At 44.5% G+C, this 18,534-nt stretch overlaps 2 protein-coding genes across 3 annotated transcripts in view; both read left to right on the top strand.

Annotated features, from left to right (window-relative positions):
- LOC147629785 (uncharacterized) overlaps positions 1-17,112 on the top strand; it is a 51,573-nt gene extending 34,461 nt beyond the window's left edge. For both annotated transcript variants that reach the window (XM_086811311.1, XM_086811310.1), the window contains exons 6-12: positions 7,557-7,728; positions 7,870-7,943; positions 8,060-8,129; positions 15,641-15,712; positions 15,837-15,970; positions 16,171-16,244; positions 16,349-17,112. In XM_086811311.1, coding sequence (XP_086667437.1) covers positions 7,557-7,728; positions 7,870-7,943; positions 8,060-8,129; positions 15,641-15,712; positions 15,837-15,970; positions 16,171-16,244; positions 16,349-16,398 — 646 coding nt within the window. In that variant the 3' untranslated portion in view covers positions 16,399-17,112. The remainder of the gene's footprint in view (positions 1-7,556; positions 7,729-7,869; positions 7,944-8,059; positions 8,130-15,640; positions 15,713-15,836; positions 15,971-16,170; positions 16,245-16,348) is intronic.
- Positions 6,196-7,126, top strand: LOC147629786 (uncharacterized). The gene is given in 1 exon segment (XM_086811907.1): positions 6,196-7,126. A coding segment is annotated over 1 exon segment (930 nt). The 5' UTR covers position 6,196.
- Positions 17,113-18,534: the final 1,422 nt, after the last annotated feature.

Genomic DNA, 18,534 nt, shown 5'->3' with positions numbered 1-18,534 from the left:
TCGGGTTTATCAACACAGATTTCCTCATCTACTAGGTTATCCTCATCACCAAGTGCTTTTTTAAAGTGATTTATATCAAATAAGAGAGAATTCTCTCTGGCAATTGAAACACATTCCTTAGATGTTCAATATGCTCTTTCTTTGATCTTACGTAGGTCAAATTTAAATTAAGAGAGAAAGAAAGAAAGAAAGAAAGAAAGAAAGAAAGATTTTATTAATGTCTTCCAAAAGACCGAGCTCGGCCTATGAGACAAATCAGTGTACCTGTGTGGGGTATCCTCTGTCATCCCAACAAAATGAAAAAGTACTGAACTAAAAAAGCTGAATCTGGATGTGCAATAAGTACAATGAGTGTGTGTGTGTGTGTGAGAGAGAGAGAGAGAGAGAGAGAGAGAGAGAGAGAGGTATTAATGTCAGTAGAATGCAACACGAGGGCATATACTACCATAAATTTCTAAAAAAATGACCCAAAGACACTATTTATAGATGTCATAAAAGTGATTGATACATTGGTTAATCCCAAAGACAACTTTGAACTTAAAATGTCCAAATGCCATTTTGAATATATCCTCCGACCTAATGCCCACTTGATGATATCGAAATCTGATCTTTTTTTGAAAAATATCCAGTTCCTCGAAGCCTATTAAATAGCTCATCAACGGATATTTATTCTTTACCGTAATCTTATTTAAGGCTCGATAGTTTGTGCATAAATGCATTGTAACATCCTTCTTCAATCAGTTGCCTCTTCACTTCCACTTACTCTACCTTGCTTAGTCTTTAAGGGGTCTTATGTACAAGATTACTAGGAGGGATTATATCTATACAATGATCGCCAATCGTTTACACTTGTCCTCAGATCTTGCCTAAAAGGCAGTTGCAAGTGGAAGCATGTCCAGGTCACACCAAATTTACATGTGCACATGACATCTCTTAAACTCATCCACCACTTATAGGCATGCCCTCCTAGTGATAGAGTGGCAGCTAATCGAGGATGGTTGTTGCTCAGGTTGCTATGGGCATTTTAAAGCTGAGAACACAGTTATTATTATATTTTTTTCAGGAAAGAAAATTAATAGCTATCAAGTAAATAAATCATACAAAGAGAGATCTCAAACCAAAAGGTATGGGGATCTCAACCAATTGAGGGCACTATGCTGCCATAAAACAATACCATTGTTACACTCTCATAAATTTGCATTGTCTGCGCAGCTCTAGGAGATCCCTCCCTGTATGTGGGCCAAGGTGGCCAAAAGTGTCTGAACGATGTCATTCCATTTACTGCAAATACACTGGGTGTCATAAACCTGAATACCCTCCAAGGCCTTAGAGCTTCTGGTCTTCCAGATATGCCACATTGTGATACTAGCAATAATTTCTCAGGTGGTGTCAAAACTCAACGAAGGCGGTGCGTACTTCGCTGGTCTGTATCGTAACTGGGGGATATCATGAAACAAACATTCTGAGCTATGCCCCTATGGACAAGTATAATAGGATCTGCTCCCTACCCTCAAAAAGAGTCTATAAGCAAGACTGAGTCAACCATGCAATCGCACCCCAAGTAATATAGATAAGATCACTCCTCAATCTGCCCAAGAGCTGGGCTATAGATACCCAGGTCCTCTGTGCTCCACAACGCTCCCATAAGCAATGATAAACTGTCTTGGAAAACAACAGGTGGAGTAGGTGTAACTTGCATCTAGCAGAGGAGTGTTGGAAAATTGGTGAGAAGGTTGTGTAAGAAGAAAATGGGTTCTCACCAATATTATGTTAGCTGAAAACCTTGAGGGCACCCAGCCACAAATGGATTCTTGTGGGTACTTCGTGCGTGTTCCTCGCAGCCCCATTTGGGATTCACTCTAATACTTCTTACGCCCATAGCTCGTCCATTTCCCCTAGTCCAATGTGTGCCAAGTGGCCACTCTAAAGCTTATTCTTCACACCCCTTTGGTTTACCTCTTATTTGTTCCCTCAATTAATGTCTTGGGCCTAACTATGAGGCACTTGCTAATTCAATTAGGCCTAAGACCATCACACATTGGCAAGTTCCCATTTGGGATTCACTCTAGATACTTCTTATGCCCATCATCCATGGCTCGTTTGTTTCCCCTAGTCCAATGTGTGCCAAGTGGCCACTCTAAACCTTATTCTTCACATTCCTTTGGTGTACTTCTTAGCACTTGCTAATTGTGTTATATATCTATTCACGAAATTGTGTTATCCCCATTAATCAATGCCTTACCAGGCGTTTATTAATGGGCGCAAGCAAGGTTCTTCCTCCTCTCTGTCAGCCTCTCTGTGTGTGCGTGCCTCTCTCTCTCTCTCTCTTACACACACACACACACACACACACACACACACACAGCCTCCTCGTGTGCACGTCCTCTCTCTCTCTCTCTCTCTCTCTCTCTCTCTCTCTCTCCAATGACATAGCTATGTTTATGTTTTCTTTCTGTTTTATTTTCCATTCCATGATGAGATATGCCATGGACATTATTGTATCACTTTGGTCTCTTAGGCCCATTGGGTCTTTAGTAGACGCTTAATATATCTTTCTTTCTTTCTTTCTTTCTCTCCATCCGTCTCTCCCCCCTTCTCTCCGACTCTCTCCCTGTGCGCGCGTCCCTCTCTCAGCCTCCTTGTGTGCCCGTCTCTCTCTCTCTCTCTCTCTCTCTCTCTCTCTCTCTCCTTTCTCTCTGTCTGTCCCTGTGCGTGTCCCTCTGTGTGTGTGTGTGTGTGTGTGTGTGTGTGTGTGTCTCCCTCCCTGCACTGCAACAAGGAAGGATCTTTGTGGTTATCGACCTCTCGAACTTCCTAAAATTAGAAGGGCGTGGGCACATGCTTATCCTCTCTCAAACTCCTTGAAAATTACTAAAAAAAAACCTTAGAATTGGTAACATCGTGTGCTGTGTTTTTATTTAATTAAATGCAGGAAAAGATTTTGGTCGCATATTTGGCAAGTCCTCTAGGTTGTCTAGTTACACAATGCCTTGGGGGTCCATGGCCTGTAGTACAAAATTCCTTGGGGTCTCGTCACTACAGGACATGTAATACACATACGCATGCATGCACTCATTCATGTCAATATTTTTTTTTGGGTTTCAGGTGTGCGTGGACTCATTCATGCCACTGTTCTATTTGCTGGTTGCTGGCCTCTGTATGATTGATGCATTTTTATGGACTACCTCTGTTTACTGTCTGTAGATCCTTGTGGTCTGTTGTTAGACATTAATAACATTGTGTGTGTGTGTGTGTGTGTGTGTGTGTGTGTCCTGCAGACTTCTACTTCAGCCTCCGCCCCTGTCCTTCAAAATTGGGTGGGGGTCTTGAAGAAAGGCATCCCCATATGTGATTCAGAGGAGGGGGAAAATGCTATGTCCTACATGAGTAGTGAAGGCGTGCAGCCTATGCAGGCAGAGGCTTAGCCTCTTTGAAGTTCTCCTTTTATCCTCACTTTTTTGTACATACCCCCTTTATGCTTCAAACACTTAAGTGCTTTACATATAATGTACAGAGCCTCTGCAATGTTTCAAAGTGGAGGCTTCTATGGAATTATGTACGTAAAATGCAGCCAGATATTGTTTGTTTGCAAGAGCACAATTAGCACTCCATGGCTGGACATCATGGCTTTTTGCATGGTTATGATATATATTATGCTGGTACCGCTACCTATTCAGGTGTATGCATATTGGTGAGACATGAGTTGGAGCCTCAATTGGCCTTCAATGACAGCAGTGGCAGATGGATTGTCATACAATGTAATGTCAATGGTGATATTCTTGAGTTTGCATCAGTGTATGCCTCCCAGACCTCGGCCATGAGGGCTACATTGTGGGACTCTATATGCAGATATCCATGGAGATCCAATGCATTCATCTGTGGGGATTTTAATAATTCCCCTCTGCCTAGGGATAACACCACTTCACGGTCTCATATGCTATCTTTGGAAAGGCAGAAATGGGATGACATGCTTCTGTCTCTGCAGGCTGAAGATTTATGGCTACTTCTTCAAGGGTCGGTCCCTGGATATACCTTTCACCATAATGCACTTACCACATATTGGGCAAGGCTGGACAGATGGTATCTGTTTTATCCACAACAATTTGCAGATTTCAGCCCTCATCTACTAATAGATTTCTCATTGGGATTGTCAGACCATGCTCCATTGTGGATGAATTTACAGCTTGGCATGCCTCTGGATGATTTGCCACTTTTCCCGAGTAGATTGTTGCATGTTAACAGCGCATATTTCCAGCACATATATTTCCGGCAGATGATTAAATTTGCTATTCATCCTTTGCTATTGCATGCCCAGGAGGACATGAATTTTGCTTGGGACAGCTTTGTCTCTCGTATGCAAAATGTCATTAGGGAGTATGGCAAGTGGCATATGACTGAATGGAGGAATGAGATTAGGGGGCCAAAAGAGACAGTGCAACAATTGTCTGAGTTTTCTCAATCTAGGCCACTTATGGATTCAGAAAAGGATTACCTATCACGTGCTCAATCAAAACTTTCTGCTAATGATCAGAGGAAATTGCACAAATGGCAGATAAGGGCGAGAATGAAGCCCCTCATGGACAAGGGCTGCTCATCAAAAGCATTCTTTCAGGGGTTGCATGCTACTTGAAAGAAAAACTCATGCTTAAGGGTTAGGAAGTTGGATGGTTCTTAGACTCATTCTTTTTTGGATCTCCAAGATGAATGCCACAACTATTTTCAGAAATTGTTCTCTGCTCCTCCTTTCCCATCTAATCAAGTGATTGATGCAAGGACTGAGTTACTCCAATATGTTTCTGCAATAGTTGAGCCGGATAATGCTCTTGCTTTGGAGAGGCCTTTTACTCACACAGAACTGGATAATGCATTGTTCCACCTCAGTAAATATAAGTCCCCTGGCTGGGATGGCCTTACAGTGGAATTCTATATTTCTTTTTGGGATGATGTGAAAGAGGTCCTCTTGAGAATGATCAATGTGGCATGGCAAGAAAATCAGTTGCTGCATTCTTGGAAACATGGCATAGTCAAGCTTGTGCCCAAAAACCATCTGTGTGATCACATATTTGATTGGAGGCCTATTACATTGATGCCGGTAATTTACAAACTTATTGCCAAAATGTTAGTGCATAGGCTTCATGGGATACTCCATGCAGGTCTTCACCCTCATCAGTATGGGTTTCTCCGCGAAGACAGATCCATGACAATATATCCAATGCCTTGACTGCAATTAAATATGCTAAGTATTCTCGTCAGGATGTGCTGATATTGCAGGTGGATATTGCTAAGGCATTTGACAATGTTCAATGGGATTTCATTTCTCAGATTATGACAAAGCTGGGCTTTGGTCCCAAGATGGCAAATGCTGTTTATTGGCTATACTCTGGCGCTACTGCTCAATGCATTCTTGGGGGCCATTTGTCTCGATCATGGATATTGGGTCGATCGGTTAGACAGGGCTGTCCTCTTAGTGCTCTCTTCTATGCCATTGCCACTCATCCTCTGTTGATGTATCTTGATCATCTAACAGACTCAGGACAGATGACTGGTCTTAAAATCCCAGGGGCTAAACCTTTCTTGGCACAAGCATATGCAGATGATTCCTTCTTTATGCCACAGAATTCTCCTACGGAACTTTGCAAGCTTATGGCCACTCTCTCATTATATGGACAGGCAGCTGGATTGCATATTAATTTTGATAAATCTAAATTAGTACCCCTGAAAGAATGTGATTGGCATTCTTTTCTTTGGCCGGGGCAGGTGGTGCATTCCAGAGATGTGGTCAGACCTTTGGGATATCCCATTGGATGGCATATCTCAAGAAAGCAGCAACTAAAATGGATTTTCCAAAAACTCCATCATAAGCTGGAATACTGGAAGATATCTACTTGGCCTCTTCATGTCAGGCTCAGAATTGTGCAATCCATAGTGATGTCTTATGTTCAGTTCTATTTGCCTTTATTGCATTGGTCCTCCAGGGATATTTCAGCCTTTATGTCTCAAGCTATGGAGATATTATGGAAGACAAAATCTGCTGTTAAAGCTTTGAGACTGATGAAGATGGAAATGGTGTGTTCCCCAAGGATGCATGGTGGACTCAATATTCTCAATATAAGATATCATGTACTTGCAAGGAAGGCTACTATGTTGCACACTTCAACAGCCATGGACTTGTATGTTAGCATCCATGTGTGTCAACATGAGGACTTTAGCTTATGGTCATTGGATTACGGATCATTGGGAGGTTGTTATTGGGAGATTTCAAGGCAGGATACCTGGCTGTCCTTTTTCCACTGCCTTAATACTTGACTGGAAACAAGTTCTCTCTAAGGTCAAATGGGCTCCTCGTAATTGCTTGGGGATGAACTCCATGAGGAAGGAAAGTATTCATTGGAGTGCCATTTTTGACACTCCACTTGCCTTGCAGGAACCTGTTCGGGCATACAATCTTATGAAACTGGGAATTAGGTACATACATGATGTGGTGGATGATCGAGGATATGTCTTATCCTTTCCTCGGGCCACTGCTACCTATGCATTGGGAATGCATCATAGGCCAATATGGAAGAAAATTGCTGATATATTGCTTCCTTTTTTACCTATTCCAACTATGGCTGACACAGACAGGCTCATGGATTGGCAATTGTGCTCATCTACTGCAAGCACTCATCCTGTTCCCCTTCCAGCCTTGACCTCCATCAAAGCTTACAGGCTTTTTTAGCCTCCCCCATGGATTCAGTAACATGCCAATTCTTTGTGGCATATGAGAAAGCCTCTCTCTTGGTGGCGGAAGAATCTCCGCATGTTATGGAAGTGTAAAATGCCACTGAAGCAAAGACTCTTTCTTTGGAGATGTTTGACAGGCACATTATCAGTTGGGGTCACACTTGCCAAACGTCACATTGCACCATCCACATGTCTAAGATGTTCAGCTCCCTCAGAGACCTTTCTTCATCTGCTGTGGCAATGTCCTTGTTCCAGGACCCTCCTCAGCAGAATTTCAGGCTATCTTCGGCTCCGATTCCCGAGTCACAGATTTGGGAAACATTTTTGGCTCTTTGGCAGATTATTGCAGTCTTTGTCCCAATACTCACTATTTCTTTTCTGGGTGAGATATTGGGCTCTTTGAACAATTTGGAGTGAGCACAACATGGCATACTTGGGTAGGCTGAATCAACAGTCATATGAATTCTTCAGAGCCTTATTGCGGCAATCCTTATATGATGCCTGCCATGAGGGTGATATGGATGCTTCTTGCATAGAGCTCTTCTGTTTATGTTTCTGACATTTGGGTTCCTCTCCTTTATGGAGATCTCCCATCTTTGTAAATTTGTGAACATATAAATATACTGCACTAGACATTACCAAAAAAAAAAGTGTGTGTTTGTGTCCTGCCTTGTGGATGTCGCCTTATTCTTCCCAAGTCCTAAAGCCTCTTCTATTTCTCTTATTTGTCCACCAATCTCCAAGATTAACAAATTTAACTTGTGTAAAAATTAGTGATGCCCCTTACTAAAGATGTGTCATCAATGTTCGTTTTATTTCTTTTCTTTTTGCAGCCAAATGCCAATGCTGTGTGTTTCCCTTGGATCTTTTGCTGTCTCCATTTTGGGGATTACTATGATGTACATCTGGTTTGCACCACAGGCGTCATGTGGCCTCAATATCTTTTTGATCACATGGTCGTTGATTTTGATCCAAGTAATGACAAGTATATCGTTGCATTCCAAGGTATTCTTTAAAACTTGTAAGCTATTTTTCCACAGGAAGACATGACCTAATTTAAAACAATGTGATGTTTTTATTCCATTTGGCAAGACTTTGATGTCTAAGATGGACACTGGTGTTTCTTTGTCTGAATGTAAAGTGCAGGTTAATGCAGGGTTGCTAACATCTGGATTGATGGCATTGTACATAGTTTTCCTAGGTTGGTCTGCGTTGCTGAGGTATGTGTACGAGATTAATTCTCTACTGTGAATGCTTATAGCTTAACTATCACAATTCAGGTTGTTTTTTATTGTCAGAAGAAAACTGGTTGCTTAAAAATCCCTTGGTGTTGCAGTGAACCTGCTTCAGAAGTTTGTAATTCAAAGCCAAGGCTAAATGGAAGAGGAGACTGGATCACAGTGCTGGTAAGAGTGATTGGTATACTGCATTGGAGTAGGCATCCAAGGCTTTTTTGGCTGTATTCCAACGAACACTTGTCCTGGTATAAATGGAAAACTACTGCCTCAGTGTTTATATGCAGATGTATGTGTTTGATATTGCTTGCACACATAGATATGTGCTAACACATATCTACATATGCCTCAGTGTTTATATGCAGATGTATGTGTTTGATATTGCTTGCACACATAGATATGTGCTAACGCATATCCACACATGCAGATACACGCTAACACGTGCATGGTTACACATGCTTCTCATGCATGTGTCTCTCAATAAATATGTGCACACATGTTCATGCATGCATTCACCTGTGATTACAGAAGAATGTCTGAGTGTATTTCCTTCTAAGCACATGCCTTCATACACAATAAACACACACAAAAATGTTCTATTCATGTGTGAACACACAGGCTTGTTCTAATGTATGTCCTCATGCATGTGTGTCAGTTTTGTTTTATATCTACACATGCAGATACACGCTAACACGTGCATGGTTACACATGCTTCTCATGCATGTGTCTCTCAATAAATATGTGCACACATGTTCATGCATGCATTCACCTGTGATTACAGAAGAATGTCTGACTGTATTTCCTTCTAAGCACATGCCTTCATACACAATAAACACACACAAAAATGTTGTATTCATGTGTGAACACACAGGCTTGTTCTAATGTATGTCCTCATGCATGTGTGTCAGTTTTGTTTTATATGGGTCTAAGCCTCCCATTATTTCCCTCCCCACACACTCCATTGGTGGCACGGTTGGCAGGTTTGTGATGTTCAGGGGTACGTGCCATGCTTGTAGGTGAGTATCCTAGAAATCATAATCAAAGGCAAGTCTGATTAAACATGGTCTTTATGTACCATGGGCTCGAGTGTGTTTTTTTCTTCCCTGGGATAAAGATGCTTCAATTAGTAAAGAAAAAACCAGCCACAAAGGGCTAAGTACAACCACGACGGGCTAAATAGGGGGTTGGGTTTGGAATAGGAGTCAATCACTCCTGAGGAATAGCTGAGTCGATGTCAATGCTGAGCTTGTCTCTACCCTGGATCCCTCTCAGGCCTCTCTCTTGCTCCTCCTGAGGTAACTGCCTATGTGCAATCCAATCTCTGAGAGACTTGGTTGGTCCCATGCTCAAGGCGCCCCAGGATATATGTGGTTGGGCCCCTAGCATGTGGCCACTGGGTAAATGGATTAGGGGTTCCAGAGTAATGGCTGCCGAAGCTGCTCCTTTGAGGCCATTGGAGCACTCTGTCTGAGGGCTGGCCTGAGATGATCCTAAGCACGAAGTAGACTGGCTGCGAATCTGTCCTTAAAGGTAGTGCTAAAACCGTGGGCTTGCATCTTTGTGAGGATCCATCTAGTACTCTGTGGCCACGGGCCTCCAAGGCTCGGAGTGCGGGCCTAAATCTGAGCCAAGAGGAAATCCTTCCAAGGCTCACCACCGGGTAGGAGTCCTCTGACAATCAACTTGCCCAGCAGGGCACGGTTTTGTATAGCGGGATCGATGCAAGCCCCCCTCTGTCATGTGGCTGAATGATCACTCTCCATGCCACCTTGGCCCTGGCTGGCCTCACATCACTTCCAGCCCACAAGAAGTTCCAGATCAAACGTTGTACCTAGCCAATACATGCTCGGGAAAAGGCCAAGCACGAAGTGATGTACCACATGGTGGCAAGGAGTACTTGGTGTTAGACATCATCCCCTACTTGCTGGCTTCCTATTTGGTGTCCTATTTTAGCCTCTAGGGCTGACCATGTTAGTCAGAGGGGCTGGTCATCCCTCACTCATATTTTACCCATATTTATTCCCCATTTTATGGTCTTGGGATTTTCCCCCAGTCGTGGAGGTATATATCACTAGTCGTCTGCCGTCATGTAGAGGTATATATAGCCGGCATGCCTCCCTCATATTTTACTGCTTGCATTGCTTGCCTAGCTTGTCTAGCTGCAATCCCTCACTTACGAGGTTCTTCCCTCTTGCTCGAGACATGTATTCCTTTTGATGATGATATTGAGAGCAGGTTCTCACGTGTGTTTCCTCTCCATCTCTCTCTCTCTCTCTCTCTCTCTCTCTCTCTCTCTCCCCTGTGTTTCCACTTTCCCTTCTTCCGCTGCACATTCTATCATGGTATACGTGGCAGCTTGTTCCGTTACTTTTGTAGCTGAGTTGCTGTGGAGATTGCTTGTGGAGCTTTCCTGGTACCTATATTGAGAGCAGGTTCTCACCTGTGTTTCCTCTCCATCTTTCTCTCTCTCTCTCTCTCTCCCTCCTGTGTTTCCACTTTCCCTTCTTTCGTTGCACATTCTCTCACTTGGTTCGCTACCACCACTCTGCCTGCTAGGGATAGCCTCGTCGAGCTCGAGTATAAGAGCTTCTTTCGAATACTCAGAAGAAGTGGAGTGAGCTGTTGCTTGGGAGAGAATCAATGCCAACCTGGCAATCGAGGTAGCAGACTGGAGTGCCCCTCGGGATCCACTGGAAAGCCTCAACTGGTGTCCAAGTCGGGGCGGGTGTTGAGCCTACCTAAAAACTACGTGACTTGTGCCAGGTGATCTGCGCTTTTGATGCTCGGCAGAAAATCTCGATCGCCTCTGCAAATCTCTAGAGAATCCCAACATCTCCAGCAAGGTAGGTTGCTGTGATGTTTGCAAACTCTGAGTCTAGTAGCTCCTCCTGTGTGCGGAGGGGAAGGCGCAATCCCTAAAGTCCAGTGTCTTGGGTGGAGAGAAAACTACTCATGGCCTCAGCGACAAATAGGAAAAGGTACGGCGCCAGAGGACAGCCCTGTCGAACCAAGCGGGAAAGGGGGAATCTGTCGCCTTGGGCTCCTTGAATGAGAACTTGGCTGTGTGATGTTGAATAAAGTCCTGAGACTCCACGAATCCACTCCATGGGAAATCCCATCTGACTCACTGTGCCCTCCAGAAAGCTCCAGTCCACCCTGTCATAAGCTTTTTGTTAAAGTCTAGGAGTAGCACAATGAGGTCCTGGACCCGCATCCTGGCCGAAGCTGTTGCCTCCTAAAAGGTAAAGATGTTTTACAAGATGCCCCGATCTTGAACAAAACATGTCTGAGTGTCGTGGATCAAGTCTGGGAGAAAAGGCTGAAGTCGCCTGTTGATGGCCTTGGCCAAAATCTTATAGGCCGTCCCTAGAAGGGTGATAAGTCTCCATTGCCGGATCTCCTATCTGTCACTACCCTCCTTGGGAATCAGATGTATCAAGCCCTCTGTGAGTCTCCATTGCCGGATATCTCCTATCTGTCATTACCCTCCTTGGGAATCAAATGTATCAAGCCCTTTGTGAGCCTCTCTGGCATGGCACCTGTGAGCATAATCTCATTGAAGGCAGCGCGAAGGCCACCTTCCATGAGGTCCCAAGGGCGAAGAAAGAAAGAGACATGAAGCCCATCCGCCCCCGAGCATTTGCCTCTGGGTAGCACCGTCACCGCCTCTGCCAGCTCCTCTGAAGTGAAAGGGGTCAATAAGAAAGATCGAAGGGAGAGGGGAACCACCTCTCTCGTGTGCCTTTAAACTCTCTTGCGCGCATCCATCACCTGGGGATAATGGGGCACTAGTGAGAAGAGATCGGAAGAAATCCGTGGCGATGGCTCACATGTGGGGGATCAGAAACAATAGCTCCATCCGGGCCACGCAGCCTGCAAATACCGTCTCTCATCCCGTGGGGGCCAGTTATATTAAAGAAATCTCCAGTAACTCTGTCACCGGCTTGAGTCCAGAATGAAGCCATGGCATGGTGTCACGTGCATCCCGCACTTGGATGCCACGTAGACTTTTCTGTACAGAAGGTGCAGGACCTGGGATGGTGAACTGGTCCCATGTGAGCCAAGTCTGGGACGAGTCAGCCAGGGATCCATCTCAGTCTCCCTCTGGAACGATGTCAGTTGTTCTGTATGTTTGGTCTGCCACTAGATATGAGATAGCTGTGTAGATGTAGGTATGCAGCAGATTTGGACACAGGGAAGGCTATGGGCCACCCAAAAATGGGGCCAAGCAGCCACAGGACTTGCCCACCAGCCCAAGGAAGGGCTGGGCAGGCTGTCGGCCAGCCCAAGAGGGCTTGGCCAAGCAGCCGACTGGCTCTTGGGCCAGCCCAGCCAGTTGGCTAGCCCTTAGGGCAGCCTGGACTGCAGGCGGCCAGTGCCGAGGCGCTGCCCAGCAGCCTGCGCTGGACTGGACAGCAGCCCACAGAGGCAGCCAGGACAGTCCAGTGTGAAAGCGTGGCTTTTTCAACATTTAATATTATTAAAACAAGTCGTGGAGGTAAAGTAAACCAGCCGACTGCTCCTGATGGGAAGTATAAATAGTGGAGGCCATAATCCCAATCATTCATCTCATCATTCACCAAGTGCTCAAGCAATCCAAGGGGCCAAGACAGCCAAGGGCTTGGTAATGCAAAGGGATGAAGGATTCAGGTCAAGGGCAGGGTATTCCCAGCCAAGAAAAGGTCCAAGATTGCTGTATTTTCTTTCAAGTTTGTCATCATACTAATAAAGCAAATACACCCTCCGTGGTGGGGGCCCTACAAAGGGTAATTGGGACCCAATATTGTGTCCTCTCCATCTCTCCCTCTCTCTCTCTCTCTCTCTCTCTCTCTATTTTCTGCACTTCTCCTTTCAAGTTTGTGCGTTAATTTCCGTCGCGAAAAGAGTGCTGAATTCTGAGTTTTGAAGTTACCGATCTTTCTCCGAAGCTTCCGCATATTACAGTGGTATCAGAGCCTACTTCAAGTACAAAGATTCAACAAAGAAACTAGAATTTTTTCTCGCTTGTGTGGTTGGTTTGTAGACGCCGGTGGACTACCCCTTTTGGAGTGACTCCTGTCCCTCGAAGGACGGTTGGTTTTTAGCCTCCAGAGGTCTCCCACACAGATAGTGGATGGTCAGATTGCGTTCCGGAAAGGAATTGCATTTTCCTACTGTGGCGAGCTTCGACGACGAGAGAGACCAAGAACCATGGGACCAGAGTGCACAAGGCAGCCCAACTAGGGCACCAGGCTTGTGTCACAGACATGTTCCAGCAGATGATGCGAGCAATCGCAGAACAGACTGCCAAGTTGGATGAGCAGAAGGCGCAGATCTTGGCTCTGGAGGAGCGTACCCGCTCTTAGCGTCGCGTTTTCCATCTCCTCCTCCCTCTCCTTCCGTATCCTAGATACCAGATCCTTGTCACAGGGACCCTCTCGCGGGGTCACAGTCGCGGCCAAGCTCCTTGCTTGAGTTGCAGATGCGTGCATTGGAGATCCGACAACGAGAAGACGACGCCATGCGACGTGTGGAACACGAGCGTTACCTCAGAGCTGTGGACGCGAGATTGACACCGGTGGCGCCCTCCAATCATTTTCCCGAGAAAATGAATTTCAGTAAGTATAATGGTAAACTCGATCCCACAAGTCTTTATTCATTTACATCAATTTGAAGCTTACTTTGCCGCAGTGAGGAAAATAGATACTGACAGAGTGATCTTAGCCAGTTGGTACTTGGAAGGTGAGGCCATTCCTTGGTGGACTCAATGGGCTCATGCCCACACCAGAGCAGGTATGGCAGCTTATGTGTGGGACGAGTTCGTCTATGACCTTAAGCAACGGTTTCTACTGCCCCACTACCTTGAGCGACTCAAAGACGAGTTCAGGGGAGCGCGTCAGAATGCGCAACCAGTCCTTATTGTCATGGGAAAGCTTGAAACTCCAACTAGAGGGTCAAATGCCGGGTCGAAGCTGTGTTGCCATCGTGCAAAGAAGGCCTGGGCCGTACGCAATGCAACAAGGCTCAGCCACATGGCAAGATCAGACGCCGCTGGTGAGTCGAACTCAACCTGGTAGTAGCCACACCCCAATGGATATATATCTGCGATCTTTGCAGGTGCACCTAGAAGGCTAGCCTGAAGGAGATCTTTGAGTTGGCCACGCGCGGGGCGGCTACTGACAATCTTGCAAACCAGAGGGGAGGCCTCTAGGGATGCAACAGTTGTAGCGAGAAGTTGCAAGTCCGCTTCGGAAAATGAAAGGCAAGTAGCGGCAGCCTCGGTCGGGGGAGACGGAGCGGCTGCCATGGAGACCTCCTGGTCGCGAAGACCAAAAGAGGCCGAAACTTGCCGAAAATAAGGAACAGCCCACTAGCTGAGGGCGCTGCCGACGACGACGGAAGAAGGGGGGGTGACTAGACAAGAGGCACGAATAGGGGGGGAGGGGGGGAGAAAAGAAAACAGAAAAAACCAACGGGGGCAGAGTTGCATCCAAACTACGTTTGGAACGTTCACTAACGTTTGGAAACGTTAGTGAACGTGCACTTTTGATTTTACAAGTTCAAAAAACGAACGCAAGTCAACGTCGTTTTTTTTCTTTTTTTTTCTTACATGCGTGTGGCAGCCTCTATGCGGCGCTCAAGTCTTCTCCTGCGGGCGTCTCTATGCGGCACTCAAGTCTCTCTCTCTCTCTCTCTCTCTCTCTCTCCCGCACACGCTGAAGTCTCTCTCTCTCTCTCTCTCTCTCTCTCTCTCGCTTCCTCCCGCAAAATTGAAACTAAAGGTTGTATAGTATTAGTAAGTGCTTTAATATGTTCATTGATGAATTTTATTTCAAAATTTTATAAGTAAACTATATATATATATATATATATATATTAGTAAGTGCTTTAATATGTTCATTGATGAATTTTGAATTTTATTTCAAAATTTTATAAGTAAACTATATATATATATATATATCTTTAATATGTTCATTGATGAATTTTATTTCAAAATTTTATAAGTAAACTATATATATATATATATATATTTGAAATAAAATTCATCAATGAACATATTAAAGCACTTACTAATACTATATATATATATATATGGGGGGTAGCGTTCATTACGTTTGAAATCTTTTCAGCATGTTTTCCAAATGTACTAAACGTATCGTTCACTACGTTTGGAACCACCTTGAATTGGAGTAAGGAGAAGGGAAGGAGGGAAGATAGAAAAAAAGGGTAGGGGGCGGCACAGGCGGAGGCTGAGGGGGGCAAAAGAAGAGAGAGAGGACTGGCGAAGGGGCACAAGTAGAAGAAAAAGGGCAGGGGGGCGGCGTCGGTGAAAGCAGGGGGCGACGGTGGCAGCAAAGATTGTAGGCGGGCAGGAGCAAGTAGTGCGTAGGGGGGAAGGGGGCACAGGCACGAGCAGGGGGCAGCGCAGGGACAGAGCGAGGGCCGGCGAAGGGGGGGGCGGCGGCAGTGATGCAAAGCAGGGGGGAGTGCAGCTCGTGAATCTTGGTGAAAGAAACGAATAATATGCCAATGTGACCATAACATTCTTCGTTCCTTCTTGGTGCTGGAATTCAGTTTCTGATTTTGATATTGGTGCTAACCTCGTCACTCTGCTGCAATGGCTTTCATGTATGTGTGTGTGGATGAGCGTGTGCATGCATGAGTGTGATTGCGTCTCACCAGGTATTGAATCATTTTGGCAGAGTTTTCTGCTGGGAGCATTTACACTGATACTTGCTGCTTTTTCGACTGGCATTGAACCAAAGTCACTCTCAGTAAGTTAAAGTTTCAACACAGCTAGCTGGAAATCTTTCTCGGAGATGTACCAGCTTTGCTTATTATGGATCCGAGTGTTTAGTAGTCAACCTAGGTTTTCTCATGCTTATGATTATATCACAGTTTCAGAAGGACGAAGGGGAGAGAAGCGAGAAGACACCTTATGGTTATGGTTTTTTTCACTTTGTATTCTGCTTGGGTGCGATGTATTTTGTTATGCTCTTCATCGGCTGGGACTTGGAACAGACAATCCAAAAGTAAGGAGGCTATACAGAAAGTTTAGAACTGGAACTCAATTGGATACACTTACACACCCACACCCACACTTTCGAACCATGCATGCACATGCGTAAGCCATACACATACATATGCTGTACATGTGCATGTGCATATTCTTACTACATATGTAAGTTTGTACATACATTTGGCTAAGGGTGTTTTTTTTGCCCAACTTCAGGTGGAGCATTGATTTTGGTTGGTCAACAGTGTGGGTGAAAGTGATCAATCAGTGGTTAGCTGCAGGCTTCTATGGTAGGGGCAAAACCGAAGTACTGGTGTTTTATTTGATTAATTTAGGTTGCTATGTGATTTTCTTTTTCTGTCCTCACTTGTGGATTTGTCAATTGTAATTACAGTGTGGACGATGATTGGGCCTCTGGTTCTCAAGCATAGGGATTTCCCCTGACCAGTTACCAACCTTGTCTTGCCAGCTCTGTGTGTAAAAGCCATTGCATTGTGCGGTACATCATTGGATATAGTTATGAAGCTGGCTTCTTTGCTTCTCACTTGGATTACTTACAGTTAGGTGTGGCTCACATCGATTACTTCCCAGAATATGCATGTTCTGTAAGTCAGTGTGCCAGGAAAGTTTTTGTCATGAAATCCGGCCCAAATGTGAAATGTGTAGAGGAGACAAGATGGCATTTTGAAAAGCCGTGGTATGAGTACCTCGAGAGGGACTATTTTGGCATCAAGCGCTCTGTATGCAATTAATAACTGCAATAATATCCGACTCAACTGCATTAAACTGGTGGATGGGGAGCAAGAAAATGGGAAAGGGTAAAACTCACGGATACTTTTAACTCCTCTTGTAGTCAAGGTGGAAATATGGCTTGTGATTTAGAGGATACGATCCAAACCTTGGATCATTTCCAACCTACTACAGTTGTTAGTTATGGACCACCTGCACACGTTCCAACGTGATATGCCTTCATACAGCCCTTCTTGTCCTATGCCACCATCTGTTTGATTTTGGCGATGTTTCGGGTGGCTGCTCACCAGGGCAATCACCTGTTGCTTGCTGCAATCAACCTGGGCAGATTTGTCATGTTGTCAATAGCATACCCTGCCTGTTACATTGTTCTTGAAATTGATAAGACATTAGAAGTATGTTGTAAAACTGCTACACAGACACTTGCAAATAGGGTGAACGTTTTTTTCTTTTAGGTGAAATGCAACGAGATGGTGGGGATGAAGGGGAAGAAGCGACGTTTGAGTTTCCTTGATTAAAATTAATTACAAAGGCTACCCAAGAAAACCTATCAACTAATGTAATGGATAGCCATTTTCTATTTCTAATGGAAAATCGTGCCAAGCTAAAATAAGGGCATATGTAAGGTCTGCGAAAATCTAATCGTAAGTATTAATAAGACCATTGATGATGTCACTTTTTTTAAAATTTATTCGAGCTCCTCAAACTCGGATACTGCAAGACAGACGGGTTTGTTTAGAGCTGCAGAGATTTGGATGCTTCCGAGCAGTAGACTGTCGGGGCGATTTTAACCCCCTCGGTAGCTCGCTCTGGCGGATCCTTCACCTGCAGAAATCACAGGACCTAAAGATAGCAGCCTTGTAAAGTATAGAGGGGCAAATCTGGCACGCTAGAGCAGCGCCTGCCCCTTTGTCAAGGCAAGAGAGAGAATAGAGGTGAATGAGAGTGCATATATATTTAGACAAATTAATTCAAAACTTTTTGTATGTATATGTATATATCACCTTTATTGTATATGTACATTCAGATAATCAATTTGATGTATATTAATTAAATGTCACTGACTTCTGACTTGGTATTTAAGTAATACAACCATAGAAGATGCTTTCTCCCACCCCTTTGCTCTCCTCCTCTCTTTCCTTCCCTCTACTGGTTGAATGAGCCTTTTGAGGCTTTTTATAGAGAATTGTGGACCTTAAATAAAAAGTATATGGGTGAATGCATAAAAATAGAAAGATATGGGGAGTCATCATTTTATTGTCTTAAATAGATAGGATTGCAAATAGAAAGCATATGGGTGAATGTATACAAATAGGAAACGATGTGGTCATCATTTTATTGCCTTAAATATGGGAGTCATCATTTCATTGACTTTTTCAAGTATTAATCATTACATACTAAAATGAAACCTTAAAAAAATCTTGTTCTTGAAAATCTCACAAAATATATTTAATGGAAATGCAAAAGACATTTTGGTGCCATATTCATCTTTTTCGTGGGCATTAAATAATTAATGCTTACTACTATGGGCATTAATTATTTAATGGCCATGCCTTAGGTGTGCCTAAGGTTCATAACCTTAGGCTTAGTCCCCAATGAGGGGAAGCGGCGAAGGCGAATAGGGTGAATAGATGCCGACAACAAGCGACAGTAGGCAATTGGATGTTGCGCGAAGGAAGGCGAATGCAGGTGGCACAAACGGAGGCAAGGTTGCGTGAAGGAGGTCGAATGCAAGGGAGACGCACGAAAAGGCAGGTAGTGGGCGAAGGGGGAGGTTGGAGCGAGTCGGAGGGAGAGGTGGGTTGGTTCTCCTAGGTAAGACAACTACAA

This window comes from Cibotium barometz, chromosome 17 (genome assembly GCF_041138505.1).
Source record: "Cibotium barometz isolate CiBa-2024 chromosome 17, ASM4113850v1, whole genome shotgun sequence".
NCBI lineage: Eukaryota > Viridiplantae > Streptophyta > Polypodiopsida > Cyatheales > Cibotiaceae > Cibotium > Cibotium barometz.
The sequence above is the reverse complement of the archived record's forward strand: the minus strand, read 5'-3'. Positions and strand labels throughout refer to the sequence as shown.